Source organism: Hirundo rustica, chromosome 2 (assembly GCF_015227805.2).
Source record: "Hirundo rustica isolate bHirRus1 chromosome 2, bHirRus1.pri.v3, whole genome shotgun sequence".
Taxonomy (NCBI): domain Eukaryota; kingdom Metazoa; phylum Chordata; class Aves; order Passeriformes; family Hirundinidae; genus Hirundo; species Hirundo rustica.
In genome coordinates, this window is record NC_053451.1 from 110,446,180 (window position 1) to 110,466,175 (window position 19,996).

Here is a 19,996-nt window from a genome sequence, read left to right on the forward strand (position 1 = left end):
GAGTGAGGTGTCTGAAATTCTACTCTACAGGCTGCTCGGAAAGGCATGGTCTCTTGAGGATTCGTGGAATTCTGGTTTCCACACAGATGGTTATGTAAGTGTTCAATTATGCCTCCCAGGAACTGCCCCACGTGGTCCCCAGGAGTTTTAAAACAATGCAATCCACCAAAATTCTCCCTCTCTGTAAAGAGTTTTGCTACTTTTCCTGCCAAAAGTCCTGCCCGCCAAGATGTATCAGGAGAATGTTCTTGTTTGGTTTTTAAAGGGAGGGGAAGGAAGAGATACCTTAGCTTATAGCAATTCCCCCTTCCACCAGAATATCAGCTAGAATATTGCCACAGCTTAAGCAGAACAAAAAACACTGAGTGAAGAAGGGGTAATGAAGATGAGGCAGAAGCTCAGATTTTCTCAGTCTCTCCAGCTGCAGATCTGTCCAGCTGCAGTCCTGAGGAGCTTTCTTCTCTCTGCTCACAGGGTGCTGTTGTGCCCTGTGCCTGCTTATTCTTTGAGTAATCATCTGTTTCACTGGGTTTAGGGTGCAGTGGCAGTCTGTGAATTAATTACAGGTTCCTCTTAGTGATCTGGTTTCTGGTTTTGGGTGCTTAAATTAATGATGATGTTTTATAATGCTGTGATCAAATAGCACATACAAAGCAGAAGGTTTTTCAGATCTATTTTACTCTTATTCTTGTCCCATGGAGACTGAGGTGGGAAAAATCTTTTGCATCCTCATCTGACAGAGAAGTTTCCAAAGTGTTCCCTCCCTCTCTGTTCCCACCAAATTCCCTGGCAAACCTTGGGTTTGCAAGCAAACTGAACTTAATAAATACAGGGTTCTCCCGTATCCTATGGAATTCCTCTTCAGAGAAAAATCTATCTATTTTTCCAGCATTTGAATCAATGTAAATTTTTTGGTATGCTTTTCCTGGGGAGAAAGCTCTTTGGAAGTGGATAACAGTAAAAAGAAATTATAGTCTTTCCAAGCATGTAAAAGACATGTGGTGGGAGTGGGATTTTTAGGTAGGCACATAATACATTCTGTATAAATGGCTGTCAGATAATTAAATAGCTACACAGGAAGTCAGATTGATAATGCTTTAATATTTCCTCTAAACTAACCTCCCCCAGGCATGTTCCAGTTGTTGCATTGCAGCTGGTTTGGGACTGAGGAGCTGGAACAGGGGTGTTTATTTTTTAGACTGAATGGCTACTGATGTTTTAGCTAATAGTGTCCCTGGAATGGATCTGCTTTCATGAAAGTCGCCAGAAGAACCTAAATATTGATAACTTTAAGAAATTATGTAGCTCTTTGGCTTCATGAATTGTACAGATTACAAAACTAAAGTTAACAGCTGTGCCACTTACCAGAGTTCTGTTGCAGAATGGAAAAAAGCCACTTCCTCCTTCCCTACCTGAATGCTGTCATGTGCATCCCTCCCCAGCTGGGAGAGGAGCAGGGACCTTGCAGTATTTTAAGTGACTTTTAACACAGCAGGTGGGAAACTAGGTGAGGGAAAATACTGCTGCTGCTTTATGTTAGCCTTACTTTCCCGTCCCTTTCTACTCGCTTCCCTCAACGACTCGCTTTGTTCTCCATGTTCTGTATCCTTGGAACAAATGACAGTGAGGGAGAACAGTGCAGGCAGTTTGTGTGCCCTCAGTCAGCTCCTCTGTCCTTTAATGGTACGTGCTGCACACAAGTTGCCATTAAACTTGGAGCCCAGGAATTGTGCCCAGAAGAGGTGTGTGCCTGCCAGCCAAAGATGGTTATCCTAGTAAATGCCACAAAATCCTGCAGAATCGCTGTCTTTAGACAGCAGCTTTTAATGCTGAAATTAGTCACCTTCCCAATTTGAGAGATTGCCACTGCTGGAATATGATAACCACCTTTGGAAATATGTATACAAATATTTTATGCTTTATGCTTATAAATAGTGTATGCATGATTTGGGTACTTTCAGAATTGAGAAAAAGAATATTTAGGTTAGTTATGGAAAGGGATGTACAGCTTGGGGGTTTTTTTTCAATATTAGTTTTTCTTTCACACAAGATGTTTCTCCTTGGTAAGAAGCTCCAGCCTGTTGGTGGCTGGTAAATAGCAGGGGTGGTGTTGGTGTTTCTCCTGGGCTCTCCACAGGCTTTAGAACTTAGTATTTCCCACTGAGTCATTACAGTTCCTACTAGAAGTGTGTGGTTCATTGTTTTTTGTTGTTTTTTTTTAAGCATTCTACTGACAGCCAAGCAGGTAGGTGGAAAAGGTCACGTGTGGTAGGATCAGCTGCCATTAATTCAGAATTGGACGCTCAGCATGGGTATAGGGCTGTACAGCTGTCCACTGTGTTGTTACATACCTAAGGTGATGTATAACCTTACAGAAGATGGATAGAAGAGGGATTCATGAAGCAACAAATTTTGGTGTTTCAGTAAGGTTTGTGAAGACCTAAAGCAGGAAACAAAGTAAAGAGATGGACAGAGGAATAAATGAGTCAGTAGTAAGTCAGGATGTTCCTGTGGTGTGACCAGCCCTCTTCTGCTTTATTAGCTGTCTTATGACTGTAAAAAAGATTTTTGTACTTGTCTTTGTTCAATCCCTTTTTCCAAGCCACTTTGAACTATTTAGTCAGTTTGAACCAAGAGCAGAGGACTAAAGTATAATTAAGCTCCTTCCCTCTTGGGGAAGGGACTGTTAATAGAGGGTGAAGCTGTGATTTGTGGGAGCTTGGAAATGGAGAAGTTTGAGAGGAGAGTCAGGAGAGCATAGCAGAAACACATTTGTCAGAGAATGGGCATAATTAGTTCCAGGGAGCTCTGAATACTTCTAAGTGCTGTAAAACTCTGATGTGGATTGATGAAGGCAGATTTCTGCACTACAGCCACTGACTGAAAGGCTGTATTTGATATTTCCTAGAGAAGGGCATACTGTTCCTTCTGTAATGTAGGAGGTAAAGTGAAACACAATTTGTGTTCTGCAGCCACTTCAGCAACTCTTTATTTTGGCACTAGCCCCTAATACAATTTCCTTTGAAGAAATTAAGAGATATTTTGCCTTCTCTGTTTTCTTTTTTCTTCTCCCTGTGTTTTCCCCAGTTTCCCAACCCGTGTGTCAGTGTTCTGGTGTTCATTCCCAGAGGACATGATATGCCAAGTACCAAGTGCCAGGTGCCAAGGCAGAGGCAGTGACTTGCTCTGCTCCTGGTGGAAAACATCCCGGAGCAGAGGGGGGGCACAGAGCCCCTTTTTCCCAACACAGTTCCAAGTAGGTGGATCCATCAGAGGGGTTGTGACTCATGGACGTGGATGCTGGTGTTTTGTCTTGTGTTTTTATATTTTGAATGTTGAAGACATTCACACTCAAGTTTTGTTAAACGGGTGAAACATTAAAGACTAACTGAAATTTATTGCAAAAAAAAAAAAAAAAAAAGACCCCATTCAAGAGGGGAAGCATGGGAAAGGTATGTTTAATTCCTTGCATTGCTGCCCCTTGGCACACTCCTGGGTACTGCCTCTTCTATTGATGTGTGTTTATTTGGGGGGCTGTTGCTGAACCAGCTGTCTGAAACTGGAGGGTAATAAATGGCAAAAGAAAATAATAATGCAATGGGTGAAGAAAATAGACCACTAGCCAAGTCTTTCATGACCTGTTTATTTTAATAAGTTTAGCAGTATCACAGCTAAGTTTAGCAAATATCACAGATATTTGGGTTGTGACGATGTGACTAATCATTAAATGACACTAATTTTCTTTTTATTCAAGAAGTGAAGGGCAAAGGTAATTTGTTTTGGCATAGAGTAGTCTGCCAAGAAAAATTCTGGCTACTAAAAGAGGTTTTATATATGTTCTGGGGAAAAAAAAAAAAATTAAGCCCTCTGCTTTTGTCAAGCTACAATACTTTGTGACAAGCTAAACACTGTGGTGGTGAGATTTCAGAGTGCCTTAATGTCTGCTTTTTATTCAAATTTATTTGCTTTTACAGAGATTTGATGAACTGTAAAATCGGTTTGCTCCTTCATCCCACATCTTGTAGCACCACTCCAGTTTTGTAGCAGTCAGGGGTGTCTTCATGGAGCACCATTCACCTCAGCACTGCAAACACTGCAGCCTACTCTTGCATGACGAGTTACAGTGTTGGGCAGGCCAGGCTGGAAACATTAACTTTCCTTCTTTGTTTATTACAACAGCCATGCCCAACCTTTTCTACAGAAAGGTTTGCTTCTGAGGGTTTGGATTTATGGAAAGTGAGGACATCTGGGTGGTGTGATATGTTGATGTGTAACCTGGCCACTGAAGACTGGTGCTTAGGAGTAGGTAATTTATTAATAAAAAAACCTTTAACCTCGTGGTGTTCTACTAACTTGGTTAGGCAGTTGCACCTTTCTCTTACTTCGCTGAAAGCTTTTATTTTCCTGACTTTTCCCATACCAAAAAAGACTCCAGGGAGCTGCTCTACTGTTGCTTCCTCCAGATGCAGTTCATATTGGCCCTTTGCCTGGTGAGTGCAATGAGCTTCAGGCACTTTCTCAACTGAGAGCATCTCCTGTCTGTTCTCTTTCCAAGATGAGGTACAAAGCACATGTGAGCTCTTGCAGGGCAGGTTGGGATCCTCTCATGTAGTGCAAGTTCCTTTGCCAAATCGCAGGTCTTGTTCTGCCCTGGGACTTTATGCAGGCATCCTGTTTTAATCAGTAGCTGGCTCTGAATGAATTTCCATGTGTTCATTCTGATTTCAAAAGATCTGATCTATAGACTAAAGATAATGTGTTGACTTGATGATCTCTGCAGAGTGAATTTAAGTCTTAGTTAAGGTATAAGTAATTACAGTGGAGAATGTAATACCTTTAAAGTTCAATTAGGCAAAACAGGTTGCATTTTGTTTGAAATTATACACACCCTCTTATTTCATTTTAACATTTTTGATATTCTGTATTTGAAAAGCCTGAAAAATGTTAAACTATTTCAAAGGTTATCTCTTTCTTGGATAATGTTAGTATACTACTGAAATCAGCCTGCATGCAGTACTGATACAGCTCAGGAGAGGGATTAATTTTGATCATGGAGTTTCAAATACTGATCTATTTGTACCAGTATTTGGGAATCAAGAGAAACTTGTCCAAGTTGATTGTAATTTGCAAACTTATCGGGATATTTCCCCTTTTGTTTACAGACTTGATACTTGCAAATTCCCTGCCTCGACAGCAATCACCATGGATAGTGGTAAGTTCAACCTACTGAGAGTGTGCATTCTCTATTATTTCCTGTGAAGTAACACACCCCAAAACTGTCTTCTGCTCACAATCCCAGTCTCTTTGCACAAAAGATGCTCTCTGGCAATGAACTGGCTTTGATGTTACAGATGATGCAGATCTTTGCCCACACTGGGCTGAACTGGAGTCATGCAGCTGTTCTGACAGAGATATTATTTGCAGACCATAAAAATCATCACAGACTTGTGGCCTTTTGAAAGCTGGCTGCAGAATGAAGACCACAGAGCTGAATTTCCAGCCTTGAGTACTTTAACTGTTTTTAGTTTCAATTGTTTTGAAGCTTGTCTCTCTCAACTCCCAGTTCTCAGAGCAGAAGTTGCTTTTTAAAACATTATAAATAAAAGCACAAATCATTTTTCTCTTTCCAGCCCTATTCAAATCAAATGGATTTATTGAGATGACCAACAGAAAGATTTAATAGCAGCAGCAACAGTTTCAAATTTAGAGCTAAAATGTTTATTTTTACTATTTAGTAGTGATTTTAGTCTGCTTAGATGTTGGTAAGGAGTCAAAAAAGGGAGCTCCATAATGGTCTCGATAGAGTTGGTTTTGTGTCCAAGCTGTCCTGGACTTTGCTTTGGCGGCACTTCAGTGTCTCAGAATACTTTTCCCACGCTGCTGCTCCCTGTTCCCCCTGTCACTACAGACCTAAAGCTTGTTTCCTTTCTCTGGAAAAGCTTCAGCTGGCAAGCTGCAAAATACTTATCCTCTTGTGTCCGTGCCTGGCTCCAGTTCTGATTGAATTTCACCTTGCTAGAGTATCCATTCACTACTAGCGTAGCAAGCAGGCTTTCCAGAGGATGTGTAATAAATTGATCTGACTTTATTGTTCTCTTCAATAATAATATATGAAACTAAGTCTTTGGAAGCTTTCTGATTCTGTGTAAAAACCAATTATTGCAGTTACATACAGAGCACAAACATCTGAAGAAATTATGTATTCAAACACATTAAATTTGGTAGCTATAACTTCATCTATATCCTACTAAAATTGGGGAAGTAGAAGAGGCTTTGGATGATTTGTGTCTTATATAATGCCAAAATAATGATTTTGGCTTTTTTAAATCTATTTAAATATATTAGATGGTTAACCTCCTTAACAAAGTGAAAAAGTGACTTACCTTGCTTCATTCCTTTATTCCTACCGAATGCAAGTCTTCCCTGATTATGTTCAGCTCCACAGTAACAGCTGCAGAAAATTCAGCCATGCTGTGGCTTAGCTAGGTGGGCAACCAACCCAGGTGGGCTTTTTGCACACTCCTGTCCAACTGTAGCTGAATATCTACATGGTTATGGAATACTAAGATGTCAGTGTGGGTTCTGCAATACGGTTCCATTATCTTTTTTTTCTAAGATTCATCAGGCAGTGCCTGATTCTCATTAAATCCCTGTGTTTCAGTTGCAGGATTTTATTTCCTTGATACATTTGTATTGACTTCTCAATAAGATTTGAAGTCACTAAGATTATGCACTGCATTAAAAATGTCACATCCAAACAAACAAGTTAATGAACTTCATTTTTATTTCCAGCCTTGCAGGGTCAAAAGGCATTCCCAGTCTGGACTAGCCAGAGATTGTTATTTATCAGATACATTCATAATTAATATGGGATGCAGTTTATTTTCCTCAGCAGGCTTGCCTTTTTTTTTTTTTTTTTTTTTTTTTTTTTTTTTTTTTTTTTTGTCTCTGTAGTATGTGCATTTTATGTACTGTGTTGTGAGAGAAGACAGACCTTCTGAATATGGATTGTTAAATAAAAACTCTGGGAGTTTAGATAGTTATATATTGTCCATTCTTGAACTGAAGTAACATTTTGCTGTCTTCATCAATGCATTTCAGAAATGTATGATTATCTCCTTTTGGAAAAGTAAAGTATTAACTAAAAACTCATACCAATATATACCAAATGCAATATTTCTTAACATACTAGCTTTTAAACCTTTATTCTTTTTGGAAATTGGAAAGTGAATAGAGAAACAAGTATTTGTGTCTTGTTTCTGAAAGCCAGAATCTGTAAATTGGGGTATTTTCAGCGACCTGCATTTCCCTGTGTTTCCTTTCCCTCTGCATCCAATACAAAGCTCTCATCATTTCTCACATTGCTCTTTTCGGGCATGGATTCCAGCCATGAAATGAAATCCCCTAAGTTTTATCTGCCGGAGGAAGGGAAACTTAATTTATAGTGCATTATCTACTCTTCAGTGCCTCTACATATGGGCACTCTTAGGAGAGTCTGGCCTGACGCTTGTTCCCTTCAGGAATGCCCACAAGGAGTTGGGGGAAGTAGGAAAAGCACTTGCAGTCCATCCCCAGGCCTGGCTGTGTGCTGCATTCCTGATATGGATGAATCCTTCAGCTCATCACCTTGAGGTGATCACTGAGGCATGAGGCTGAAAGAAATTATTCAGGCCTAGAGAGAAGTGAGGGGAATTGTGTGGGAAATGGAAAAAAAGCCATCTTTTAGTCTTTCCTTTTTGAAGAGATTTCTGAGTATTAATTTCTATGTTATTCAGTCAATGAACTTACACAATAGGAGATGTCCATGTGCTCACCTGTGGTGCTGAAGAAAACCAGATTTGCAGAAGGTGCAGCTGCATAGCTGGATACACTGAACCCCCGGCATCCTCATGAGCAGGGTAATTTGTGTGATGCACGCACATAATGCGTTCAGCTGGAAGCACAGGAGTCAGTGGTGTTGTGGAATTCAGTCTTCAGCTCTTCATGTAATGCTTTGCAAAAGGAAGATCGCTGTCTAATGATTTGTAACCAGGTTGTGACTGTGGATGCCAGGTGCCCCCAAAGCTGCTCTGTCACTCTCCCCCACTGTGGTCTGCACCATGGGCTCCAGGGGAATCTCAGCTCTGGCACCTGGAGCACTTCCTCCCCTTCCTTCTCCACTGGCACATGGTAATTTTCTAGCAGCTTCTCACACAAGCCGCCTCTGTAGCCTGGCCATGTATATCCATTACAGTAGTATACCACAGACACTAAATAAGTTGAGATTAGCTATGCCTAATTATGCTAATCAGTGCTGGCAAATACCACCACGTCTTTCTAAAGCAAAAACACTGTTTCCTTGCTGCCCTCCTTTTACAACACTAAAAATCAGATTATTAAAGGGAAAAACACCCCCTTCAGACTAACTGCAAATGAAGCAATGCACAAATGATTGTGTAGGCCAAGAAAGTGCTACAAATGCAGTAGTGTGGCAGTGCATTAAATCATTATCCCCTCTTCCTGGCAGAGGAGAGCCCAAGCATTGTAGCACTGACCTGATGTTCCTGCTTCCTGACCTGAAATACCTGGAGAATTCCTGCATCATGCACTGCAGATGTACCTCCTGGGTAATCCAGGCTGATGGATTTCAAAGTGTTCCCAGTTACTGCATATGTAAAAATCATTGGGTCAGAGAGGTTGGTGCAAAGCTGGAACATCAGAAGAAAAGAGATTGCTTCCAGCTCTCCTCCTTTACAGCAAACTAAGGGAAGCAATAAAGAATACCTATGTCAGAATACTGGTTGCCTTTTAGGATTGTTTCATTTGATTCATCCAAAAATGTGAGGTTTTCTGTATGATTCATAAAAACAGAAGGAGGCTACTTCCCCCCACACCCTCGAAAGAGCACCCATTTCGTGATTGAGAGTTCTGAAATGAAGGGAGCAAGTCTTCTTCAAAGTTGCTTAAGAAAACTTACAGACTTAAACATTGATAAATGCAGCTGTCTTGTGTTTGTGACTCTGGGTAATAGTCATAAATATTTATATCAAAAACTTCAGAGCATTCAGGCTGTGATGCCCTCAGGCAGTTGCAAATATAATTTTGGATATTGACAAGCAGAATTTGTTTGTTCTGTGTCAGCTTGAGTTGAGCATGTGTCTGTCTCTTCCAAGGACTCTTCTTGCATACCAGCTTCAGTCTTGTTTCACCACACATGACTATGATGCTGCATTGAGCTCTGTGCATTTATGACATTTTAGCAATAACTACTGAAATTGCAGGCCCAACTACTTAGCACAGTGAGCAAAACTAGGAAAGGCCTTTTATAATATCAGATAAAGGGGAAGACTTTGAAAAACTTTTTCTCAAAGGCATATTTTCATGGAGCAATTCTAGCACAAGGTTTTGGGTGTCTATTTTGGAAGTGACCTTTGTTGACTCTCCTCTTCTTATTCAGTGTTCTTAACAGAGGACAAAGCCAACTCTGTGTTAAAAAGATATCCAAGAGCCAACACATTTCTGGAAGAAATAAAGCAAGGTGACATAGAACATGAATGCAGAGAAGAAATCTGTAGCTATGAAGAAGCAAGAGAAGCATTTGAAAATGAGGAAAAAACGGTATGTTTTGCTGTGAATGTAAAGATGGGTGGGGTGTATTTACACTAAACTTCTGGGTGTGCTGAGTGCTTGTGTGCTTTCCAATATTGCATTAGATTTGGGTTTTGCACAGGGAAAATGTGTTTTAGTGGCCAAAATGGCCAAGGGAGCCTTGCAGATTTCTTCTGAAATTCACACAGGTGACACATTCCACTCTTCAATGGCTGAGCTCTACATCAAAAATAATATTGTATTAAGGCATACTGGACATTTTAAGTTCTTGGCATCTTTTTGTTGGTGTTGATGTGTGTCTCACACATAGCTGGGGAGGTAGGCTGGCAGGAGGGTATGCTGATTTTTTAAAATGAAGTTGTAGGACATGTGGTATCTCTTCAAAGCTGCTTCTTTCTGAAGCTGTAAAGTGCCCAAACACATGTTTTTACCTCCCAAACTTGACTCGATGTGACTATTCCTAATGATAAGCTTATTGTGTAATTAAAAATAATGTGTACTGTGAGACAACTTGTATAAAATTCTAACACAGTACCACTTCTGCCTCTTGTTCCAGTCACTAGAGAAAACATAACCTAAGCATATTGTCTCTCAGCTTCTTTCTCCCATTTAGGAACATTTTATGCTACGGTAATTAGCATTTCCCTTGCAGAGGTAGAAGTAGTAAAATAGAATTACATTTCTTTTCTGCCACAAGTGGTGAAGGAGCTTTCAATAAGTTCCTGACCTTTTATCCATTTCCACTCCTGTATCCTTCTCCCTGGCTGCTGTATTCTGCTGTGGGGAGTTGCTAATGGGCCAGGCTCTGCTAATGTGCAGTGGTGCCTGACCAGCCTCATTTACTTGGGCTTTATTCAGTGCACTGTCCCCCAGTATCCATCCACACAGCCACTTAGTAACGCTTAACATCTGTGGCCCAGGGGAAGGGAATGGATGCAGTAGACTGGGAACATGATACAGTGTGTTCAGAGAAACACAGGATCAAAGCTTTCATAGTATAGATAGACTGGGATTCAAATAGGGGCTGTAGCTTATTTATCTCATGATAACTTTTTGTTTAATCTCTGTCTTTGTATTTTTTATCTTGTCTGCTTGCTGCTTTGTTTTTTTGTTTTTTTTTTTGCAGCCTTCTGGGCAGGTCTGCAATGTGCAGATTTGTAATATTAAAAGAATATTGAGCAGATCCCTCAAGTTATTTTTGGTGCATGAGTTTTTAATTAGCATATATGCCATTCAGTATTTCCAAGGCTTGGGAATTTTGACAGATTCAGAATTATTATTTAAAACTTTAAATTTAGTTATAAAGATAAAACTGTGATGTTAGGCTAGAGCCAACAGGGAAGAATTTGCAGGACTTTGTGGGTAAAGTAGAATATGAAATTCTGTGTTGACAAACGTAATGCACATGGAGGAATTGTGTATATCCATTATAATATATGATTGGCTCTGAACAGAAATCAGGAACAAGACCTGAATTTCAACCTATGAAGAGTTTAGTTTAATGCTGAGCAGTCAAAGCCAAAACAAAAAACCCTGAGCTCTAAGAATCTAAAATAAAGGAACAGGAATCAAAATAAAGAGCTTACCCACCTACTGAGTGTGTACAGCTCTCATCTCCCTGTCTCTTTAAAAGCAAATTAGTTGGTAAGGAAGGACCAGAGAAGTGTGACAATTGATCAAAGATATGGAAAGACTTGTATAACAATAGTAGATCATAAAATAATTGAATCAGGGAGCATGTGATGATGTGTGTGAGATGAGGGCTGAGCTGAGGACAGTCACTTGCCATCCTTCTGATAGCAGAGCTAAAAGGGCCTCAAAGGAAACAGTAAAGGTTCAGGTTCAAAGCAAATAGAAGTCTCTCCTCATCACAGCTAATGGAGCTGTGGACAGGATGTCTCAGATCCTAAAAGCTTGTATAGGTTCAGAGAACAGTGAAGTAAATGAAGGGAAGATAAATCAGTCTGGAACCCTTAATTAAAAGGAATAATCTTTGGCTAATGGAAGTTCTTGAGGTACAAATCTGTGCAATCTGGGAGAGTATCCCTGCCTGCTGGAGTTTGAACTCTTTCAGCAGTCTCTAATGATTACTGTCAGAGAGGAGTTAACAGATAAGGTGAGCCCTAAGTGTGATCTTGTAAAGCTGTTTATTGGTGGTGCCTGCAGGCAGCACTGCATGTGGTCACTGATCAGGTGTCAGAGGTTGTTGGGATGCTCAGAGGTTTATTCACAGGTTACTGTGTGAAGTATCTGAGCATGATGCAGTGATATATTAATTTCCATTAACTCATTCTTTTAAATTAAACTGCATGAAGATTTGAAAAGCTGGAAGTCACAGATTTTCATTCCTGTTGCAAATTTCCAGTAAATTTGAAATATTACAAAAATTGCCAAGTTCTCTTTGTTGCTTTACTCAAGCAAAACTAACTACTGCTAAAAAGCTTAATTTGTCAGCACCGGATCTAAAATGATGTGATCAAGTAAGACTTCCAGGGTCGCTCTGTGTGTAATTATGGATGCTGGATAAATAGTCATAAGAGAAGATGTGAATCTTTTCCTGCTACTTGAAACTGGGGGCAGACCAGAAGGGAGGAGTGTAGCAGGTGCACTCACTTCCCCTTATTGCTCCATTCTTACCCCCTGCCTGGTGAATACCAAGCAGTCTTCTGACTGCCTTATTATCAGTCCACCTTTAAAACAAGTCAGGCAATTGACAGAGAATCATTTGAGGATGACAATGCTGCCAAATGTAGTAAAGGCCTCTCCTGAAATTCTCAAGACAGTGTGAGTCTTGACTTCCTTGTGGATCCCTTATTTGATTCAGCATTCAGATCCAGCTGATACTGACTCTGTTCTGAGAAATAGTACAAATGAAAGGGAAACAGAATTCTGGAAATTTTTGCTGTAACTGTCTTTGGGATGCCTTTGAGAATTCCTTTTCATTATTTCAAACTGCATTTGCCAAAGCACTAAGGTACCTTGAGAAAAATAGTTTTTGGCAGGAATATAAGTTAGATGTTTTCTGAGTCGTTTCCATTGCAGTTATCTGATTCTGTGGCCTACTTAAGTTTTTCAGCCTTAAAAGGCTTTTACACCCGGTATTCCCAGTTGTATGGCACTCAGGGCTAAATGATTACTGAAGTCTCCTTTTCATTAATCACAAGTTAGCAATTTTGTCAAGCAGAAAGTCCTTTCTGTTCGTTAAAGAGACCAGCAATTGTGGGAGGGATGTTTGTGCTGTTAGTTTTCCAGCTTATAAATTACTCTTTAACTTCCTGTATGAATTTTACAGATACTTTATGATTTTCAGTCTTCCACCCCTTGGTCTTTTTCAGTCATTTTTTTAACAAACAGCAGTTTGTACAAATCCTCACACTGTGCAAACTCATCCAAGGTGGCTTCGTTGGGCAGGATTTGACTCTGACCAGGTGTCTTGTACTCCTCCTGCGCCATCCCTTCACTCTGCAGTGTAGCTGAGGGGTGGCAGAGCACAGGGAGAGCTTGGCACCTGTGCAACTCAGACCTGAAGGATGAATTTCCTGCAGTTCCTGTCAGTTGTGGTAGTCTGGAACTGAAAGTCTTCGTGCTTCTCTTGGAGAGCTGACTTGCACAAATGCAAGCTGGGAACCTGGGATCTAGTATGCTAACAAAGTTATTTTTTGTGGGGTTTTGTGGAGTTTTGTTGGTTTTTGGTTTTGTTTTTTTTTTCTTTTCCCATGAAGAAGAACAGCATTTAAAGATTTTTTTTTTGTTTTTAATGACTAAGCAAGTGTTTCTTTCTAAGTGTTTTTCACCTGTGTGCAGTATTGTATTCCTCTGTCTCTGTAAGATAGTGTTAGACCTAAAGTAATTTCAGACCAGGGAGTGAGGAGTGTCTAAATTGTCTTGAATTTTCTTTGCCTTGCATGTAAATGAAAGAGGACATTAAACTACTTTCATCCTTAAGGCAGTTTAGACTCTTATTTTAAGCTCTTTATGCATCTGTCTGGTCACATCACCAAGTCAAACATCCCCAAAGCAGCACACCTTGTTCTGCACTAAGTGCCTGCCGCTCTGGGAGAACAGAACAGATTTTCTGCTGCTTTGCTGAGTAGCAGAGTGCCAAGGAGAGATGTTATTTCAGCTTTCTGAAGATACAGAGATATTTTCTACAGCAGATAGGTCTGACCTAGAAGTAACATGGAAACAATATTCAAATACCTGTCACTACTTACCACCCTGCTCATGGAGAAGGTGCATTTCCTCTGCAGTCTGCAACACATAACAGATTATTAAGGGAGAATTGTGATTTCTTCTTTTTCATCAGAACTACATTTCTCCTCCAGAGAGTCTTTAAGATGACATATCCTTGCACAGTATATTTAATGACTTTCTGTAAATCTTTGGTCTTAAAAACAAACATTGCACAATTTTATTTCTTTGCTGCCGTTGAGGCCATCACAGAACAGTGATGTGGGAAGTTTGATTCCAGTACATACAGCAGCATTTCATAATCCTAATTAATCCTTTTCTGCTTTTTTTAGTTAACCATCTTATTTAACTATATTATCCACTAAGTAATCTAGTTAGCTGTATTCTAACCAAATGTGAAAGTAATAGGTGTTCTTAATTGCCCCGTAGTCTGGTGGGGAGCAGGTGGGTTGTTTGGTTCTGCCAGGTTTTTTCATGCAGAGATCCCAAAAGCCCTCATTTGTACAGCTAATGGCATTTTTCAGTGTTAGTTCCCCCCAAAATACATTTTCTCTAACTCTGAACAGTTGGCTTGGGGTCCACTGTGGAGCACATGTCAAGGAGGTCCCTTGTAGAGAAGTATTTAGAGTCCATCTTTCCAGTCTTTCTTCCTTTGTTTGAAGCCAATGCCACCTGACACAGGTTAGAGGATTTGGACCTGGGTTCACATCAAGGAGGGGCATTGTGACAACATGCTTGTGGTATCAAGCCTTAAAACTTAGGAAAAATGCCTGATCCTGGATTGGTGTAGGAGTTGAAATTGTTTTGGGTTTTGAATTTGCACAAAGACATAGGAACAACTGAATTTATCTTTCGAAAAGAAAATTTACAGGAGAGTCAATTGTTTCAGGTACATGGCATTGCTCTTAGCCTGAGTAAATTCTGATCCAGAAGTGTTGATAGTGTGTGTTTTGCCCATGTTGACCTTCATGCTAGAGGGAATGTGCAGCTTCTGGACTCAAGCTGCCTCTGGGGTCAGTTTGGTGGCATTTTCTGTTTAATGCTCATCATGCCTGAACTAAAAAAAAAAAAATGGATCTGATTTGTCTGTGCACAAAGTCAGTCTGCAACCTAAATATATCATTACGAACAACTGAGCAATGACAATTTCAATTCTACCTGGTGACTATTTTATAAATAGTTGCGTGAAATGTCTGCTGTCATTTAAAATTGATGTGATGCTGGCAGGAGGATGAGGGAGTCAAGTCTGTGCATTTTTAACAAAAACTAGAGTTCAGAGATTCTGACATGGACTTGGGGGGGGGGCATTAATTACAGTTTATGGGGGGGTTGGGTTTTCTTTTGATTATACTACAATAGACTAAAATATTAGCTAAATTGTGGCTATAAAACTCAGTGGAAGTGTTTCATAGTAGGAGAAACATTACAGGTGAGGATGGCTACTTTTTTGAGGCAGGGTATGCTTTTCTTTTGTGCTGTTTCTTCATAGCATTCACTGCAGGAGAAATTTGGTGGTAACATGATATTTGTGCTCCCAGTTGCTCATATTAATACAGCAAAGAGGATTTTCAAGTATTGGTGTCCCCCTTCATCTTTGTTGTCATTTATTCATATTTTCACTTTATGTTCACATTTATCTGTAGCGTAGCTCTGTTGTCAAGGTTTCTAGAATATAATAACCTGTGTAATAATCTCATAGTTATGGAGCTATTTTTAACTGCAAACAGAGGATCTGGATCAACTCAAAATAAGCTGACAGCAATTGCTGTATGAGCCAGAGGGTGGGGCATGTCTAAATTATGATAAGACAGTGCAGCAGAGTTGTGCTTTGCCAAAATGGTCTGTCATTGTGAGCCAGTGTTTCCATATCAAATTGTACTAGTATGTTGTTGCAATTTTAAAACAAACAAACAAACCCTAAACTTGTACCTTGAGTGGTGCTGACAGATTCTGATCCACCAGATGGCTGATGTGCATGCTGATTATGCTGGGGCTTTTGAGATATTTCTTTCCTAGTTTGTTTTGTGGTTGAGTTTTTTTCTTTTCTGAGTGTATTATTGCTTAGTCCTGTCTCTGCTGCATGTTTGTAAACATTAAGTGCAGATATGTTAGAAGTGGTGAGGAGTCTGTTTGCAAAACCAAATCCCTTTTGTGTCATTAATCACATGAGAAGAAAAGTTGAAAGTTTGTGTGTGCTTACCCATGCCAGTTCTTATTTTAATCATCAGCATTTGAAATGCCTTTTGTTTTCTCCTCATTCTTTAAAACAACTTGCTTACATTGCTTGTTTTTTATTAACTGTGTTATAGTTTCTGACGTGTTGTGTCTTGCTCTTCTAGAAGGAGTTCTGGAAAGTCTACAAAAACGGACTCCAGGGAGAAAGTAACACAGGACATAGCTGGTATTCATTTTACCTTGCATTTCCATTAATCATTGGCCTTTTTATTATCCTCATTGTCATTTTTGTCATCTGGAGATGCCTGTTTAAAAAGAAAATGCGTAGGCAGTCGGTGTACGTGCACAGGGGAGCCCACGGAGCGCTGGGCGATGGTGCTGATGGCAGAGGGCCCCTCCCGCCGCCTCTCAGCATTGTTCATTCCCCACAGGAGGAAATGTATGAAGTCAGTGGGCTCTCTCCAGGAGGTCTGAGCTATTCGGATGCACAGTCAGACTCAATATCCACAAGGCTCTCAAACTGTGATCCTCCTCCTTCCTACGAGGAAGCCACTGGGGAAATCAGTGTGAGAAGAAGCGAAACTGAGCAACATTTAGATCCACCCCCGCAATACGAAGACATTGTGAATTCCAGTTCAGCCAATGCCATTGCACTAACCCCCATTGTCACCAGTACTAAGTAAAACAAGAGGAATGCCACGGACCTTTTAAGAATCATTAATCATTTTGTAGCACTTTATCTCTGCCTATGACGCATTTCTGTAATTTAACGGACTTGTATACAATGAATTTCACCTTTTTTAGGTTCACTCCTTCTTTGGGTCTGGGATTTTTTTCCCCCTATTGAATGTCTTAAAAGATAAGGAATCCGTATTGAGAGTGTAGTGCAGATACAGATTGTGGTGCTCTGTCATACTTCTCAAAAGTACCTCTGTTTTGAAGGATGTCACTTGTTTTATTCCAAACACTGTCCACATTCCCCACAAGATTTGTGGGATCCCCCTCCCCTTTCTTACTGCAGACTGTCAGAATTCCCTGCAATAGGCAATCCTTAAGCAACATTTTAATAGTTATTTACACTAGAGGGGACTGATTTTGCAGTATTGCCTCTTGTCTGGTTGGTTCATATTTCTCACTAGGATTTTTGTTACATGCTGCACCCTCTCCTGGCCCTCAGGAGTCTGGGAGCCTTTGTGTTCAAACCAGGATCTCGTGCAGAGAATGCTGGTGTAAGAGCAATAATTCCAGAGTCCTAGCAGGAGAGGTGTATTCTAAAGCTTTTGCTATCACAGCTCAAAATTCTGTAAATGCTTAGAAGCTGACAATTCAAGACACTAATTGATGAATTGAATGGTGTAAGTTTTTGTCTACGTTCTACCTTTCCTGTTTTCTTATCTGGTTTTACTGTTGTATTCTAGAGATGAGAAGTGTGCATATGTTAACTTCAGAACTTGAAAGTTCATGCAAAAGTGATAGTGAAGTACTGAAGAGTGGGTAAAATCCTGATGGACTTCCTACTGTGATTTTCTCTGGGACCAGGATGTAATCTATAAGCACATACACCCAAAGGCATTACTTTCCTTTTTAAAGGGGAAAAAAGGAAAGAAATTCAATGTCTGTGACTTCCTTTTTTCCCCAGCTATGAAAACTTTCCTCAAGGTTTTGCCAGCTATAAACCCCTGCCTCAAGTTCTGATACTCCCTTGCCTACTGACACCGCCCCTGTGTGCACCTTGTACTGGTGCCTGTGGCAATTCTTTGCAGGGAATATAAATGTCTTTTTTCAGCAACAAATAAGCTCATTGTTTATCCATTCCGACAAGGAATTCTAAGAACATGCAGGCATAACCCCAAGCATTAGTGTGGAGTGAATTTTTGAGGTTGAACAGATTGGGTGCAAGTTACATACAGGCTTGTACAGAATTTCATCCACCTTGTACAAATTCTAGTGTGGTGATTCTTTTTTCACAGGTTGATTTCGAAGTTAATTGCTCTTTTTAACTTCTGAGTATTAAGTTTCAGTTTTCTGTATTCCCACATCAAGTAGCGTGGCATCAGCTTAGTGCTGTTCTGTGTTCTACTAATCAATTAAGACCAATTGAAATGTGTTGAGCCCTGAAGGACTAAATTATGTTATGCTGGCTTTCTTACAACAGAAACCCAAACTGTGTTGCGTCAAACACCCCAAATGAAATGCCAGTGCCATCTGTTTGAAATTCCTCTCTGTGTCCCTCTCATGGGGGCTTGGCCCAGCTGTTCCCAAAGGATTTTTATGGAAGGAGACGGGAAGGAAATGGATGGTTATTGATGAGTGTGTAAATGCACACTTTGATAAGAATGTGATCTAACCTATGGACAGGTGGAGTCAGGAGTTCTCATTTTTGGCAGAAAGTAGGTTGCCTTTGTTGCCTGCTGGGATCTTCAGCTGCTAAGACAAGTTGTGTTAGAGATGAACTCCTGGCCAACTCCTGACTTTGCTGTCAAAACTGTAACTTGTATTTATATTCATTATATATAATAGATATATTAAGATAAGCATTTAAGTACAGTATGTTTTGGACACTTGTAGTAAAAATTGCCTGGGTTTTGTTTGTGTACTGTCAGACCTTCTCTTTTGAAGTGGTTTTAGCGCTTGTGAATCATGAATTGCCACTTGTGGAAGTTAAAGCTCTTTTCATACCGAGCAAGAGTTAATAGATACACCGCTTTAGGCAGATTCACCAGAACAAAGTGCCTCATCCCAGCGTGCAGGAACCACCTCAGAAATAGCTGGAACTTCAGTGTCTGTGCCATATTGGCACCACCTGTGCCTCCCAGCACAGAGAGTAGTTTTAGCAGTAACTTCCTTGTCAGGATATAGGACTTTCCTGTAGGAAATGCATGGAGATCACCCATGTCACATTAGGTTATTGAGCAGCTGTCATCACCCCCTGAACATGGGCAGTCTGCTTTAGTAGTTTAGAGATGAGCTGGCTTTTCCCTTTATTCTGTGTCTTCTCTCCTCTGTATTCCACTGCCACTTTTAAAGGGTTTGTTTCTGGCTCCTGAGTTGAGTATGTTATTTTATCCCGTTACTGTGTCCTGTAGATACTTTTATGTGCAATCCAAAATCGATGCTTGCCATTCCAAAAAAAAGTCACAACCAAAAACTTAAAGTGATCTATCAACTGAATTAATTGGGCAATGCCTTTTCCATGAGTACATGAGTATGAAAGCCATTGTGGGCTATAAATTTATGTCTTGGTGAATAAATTTAATATTTAAAGGAAACCTGTGTGGGACAGTTGTGCAAATGCATTTCCTCCAAAACATGAACAGTTTTCTCCATGTTGGAATAGTGTCAACTTACAAATTGTTTGTTCTGTTTTGTGAAATATGGGAAAACAGCTTAATCTTGTGGTTGGCTTTTCTAATCTGATAGAAAAATAAAATTTTATTTGTTTTTTACAGCTTTTTTTTTCTTTTCTTGTTGTTTTACCTATCCTGTAATTGCATCGTCATGCAAAAAAATATTAATTTATAGTTGTTCCTCTCTAAGGTTTTGCAACTCTGAATGCAGTGCTGTCTTGACTGATGACATGAATAGTCAGGATACTGCCTTTCCCCCTTCTGAATGTAACATTGAATTTCACCTTGTATTAGGACTGAAATGATTTAGCTACTAAAACTAACTTAAAGGTGGCACTGTTTTAAGAAATTATGGAAATTAATGATTTGTTTGAATGATATTAACAGTAGTGAAGGTTGTTCTCTCTTCACTGGATGTAAATAACCTCTGATTACAGTATTGTATATTTTAAAGGGGTTTGGTTTACATTACATTATCCTATTTAAACATTTTGCCTATGTTTATAAAAAATTTTTTGTAACATTTGTTTTTCAATGTGCTAAATAAAAATTTTTAAGATGCCTCTAATGTTTCAAAATATCAATTTTACACAACTACAGTGAGTATTAACTTTGTGTAATTAAGTGATCTTTTAATTTCCATTGTTCTCTGGCCTTCATCAGTTTCATGAATCAGTTGTTTTGATGATATAAAA

At 39.8% G+C, this 19,996-nt stretch overlaps 1 protein-coding gene across 4 annotated transcripts in view; it reads left to right on the forward strand.

The window, feature by feature from the left end:
* The window catches only part of PRRG1 (proline rich and Gla domain 1), a 30,394-nt gene extending 10,531 nt beyond the window's left edge, over positions 1-19,863 (forward strand). For 2 of the 4 annotated variants that reach the window (XM_040054556.2, XM_040054558.2), the window contains exons 2-4: positions 5,163-5,212; positions 9,437-9,597; positions 16,119-19,807. In XM_040054556.2, coding sequence (XP_039910490.1) covers positions 5,203-5,212; positions 9,437-9,597; positions 16,119-16,637 — 690 coding nt within the window. In that variant the 5' untranslated portion in view covers positions 5,163-5,202 and the 3' untranslated portion in view covers positions 16,638-19,807. Of the gene's footprint in view, positions 1-3,189; positions 3,257-5,162; positions 5,213-9,436; positions 9,598-16,118 lie in introns of those variants that run through there. The other 2 variants (XM_040054557.2, XM_040054555.1) reach the window with 2 other exon arrangements.
* Positions 19,864-19,996: the final 133 nt, after the last annotated feature.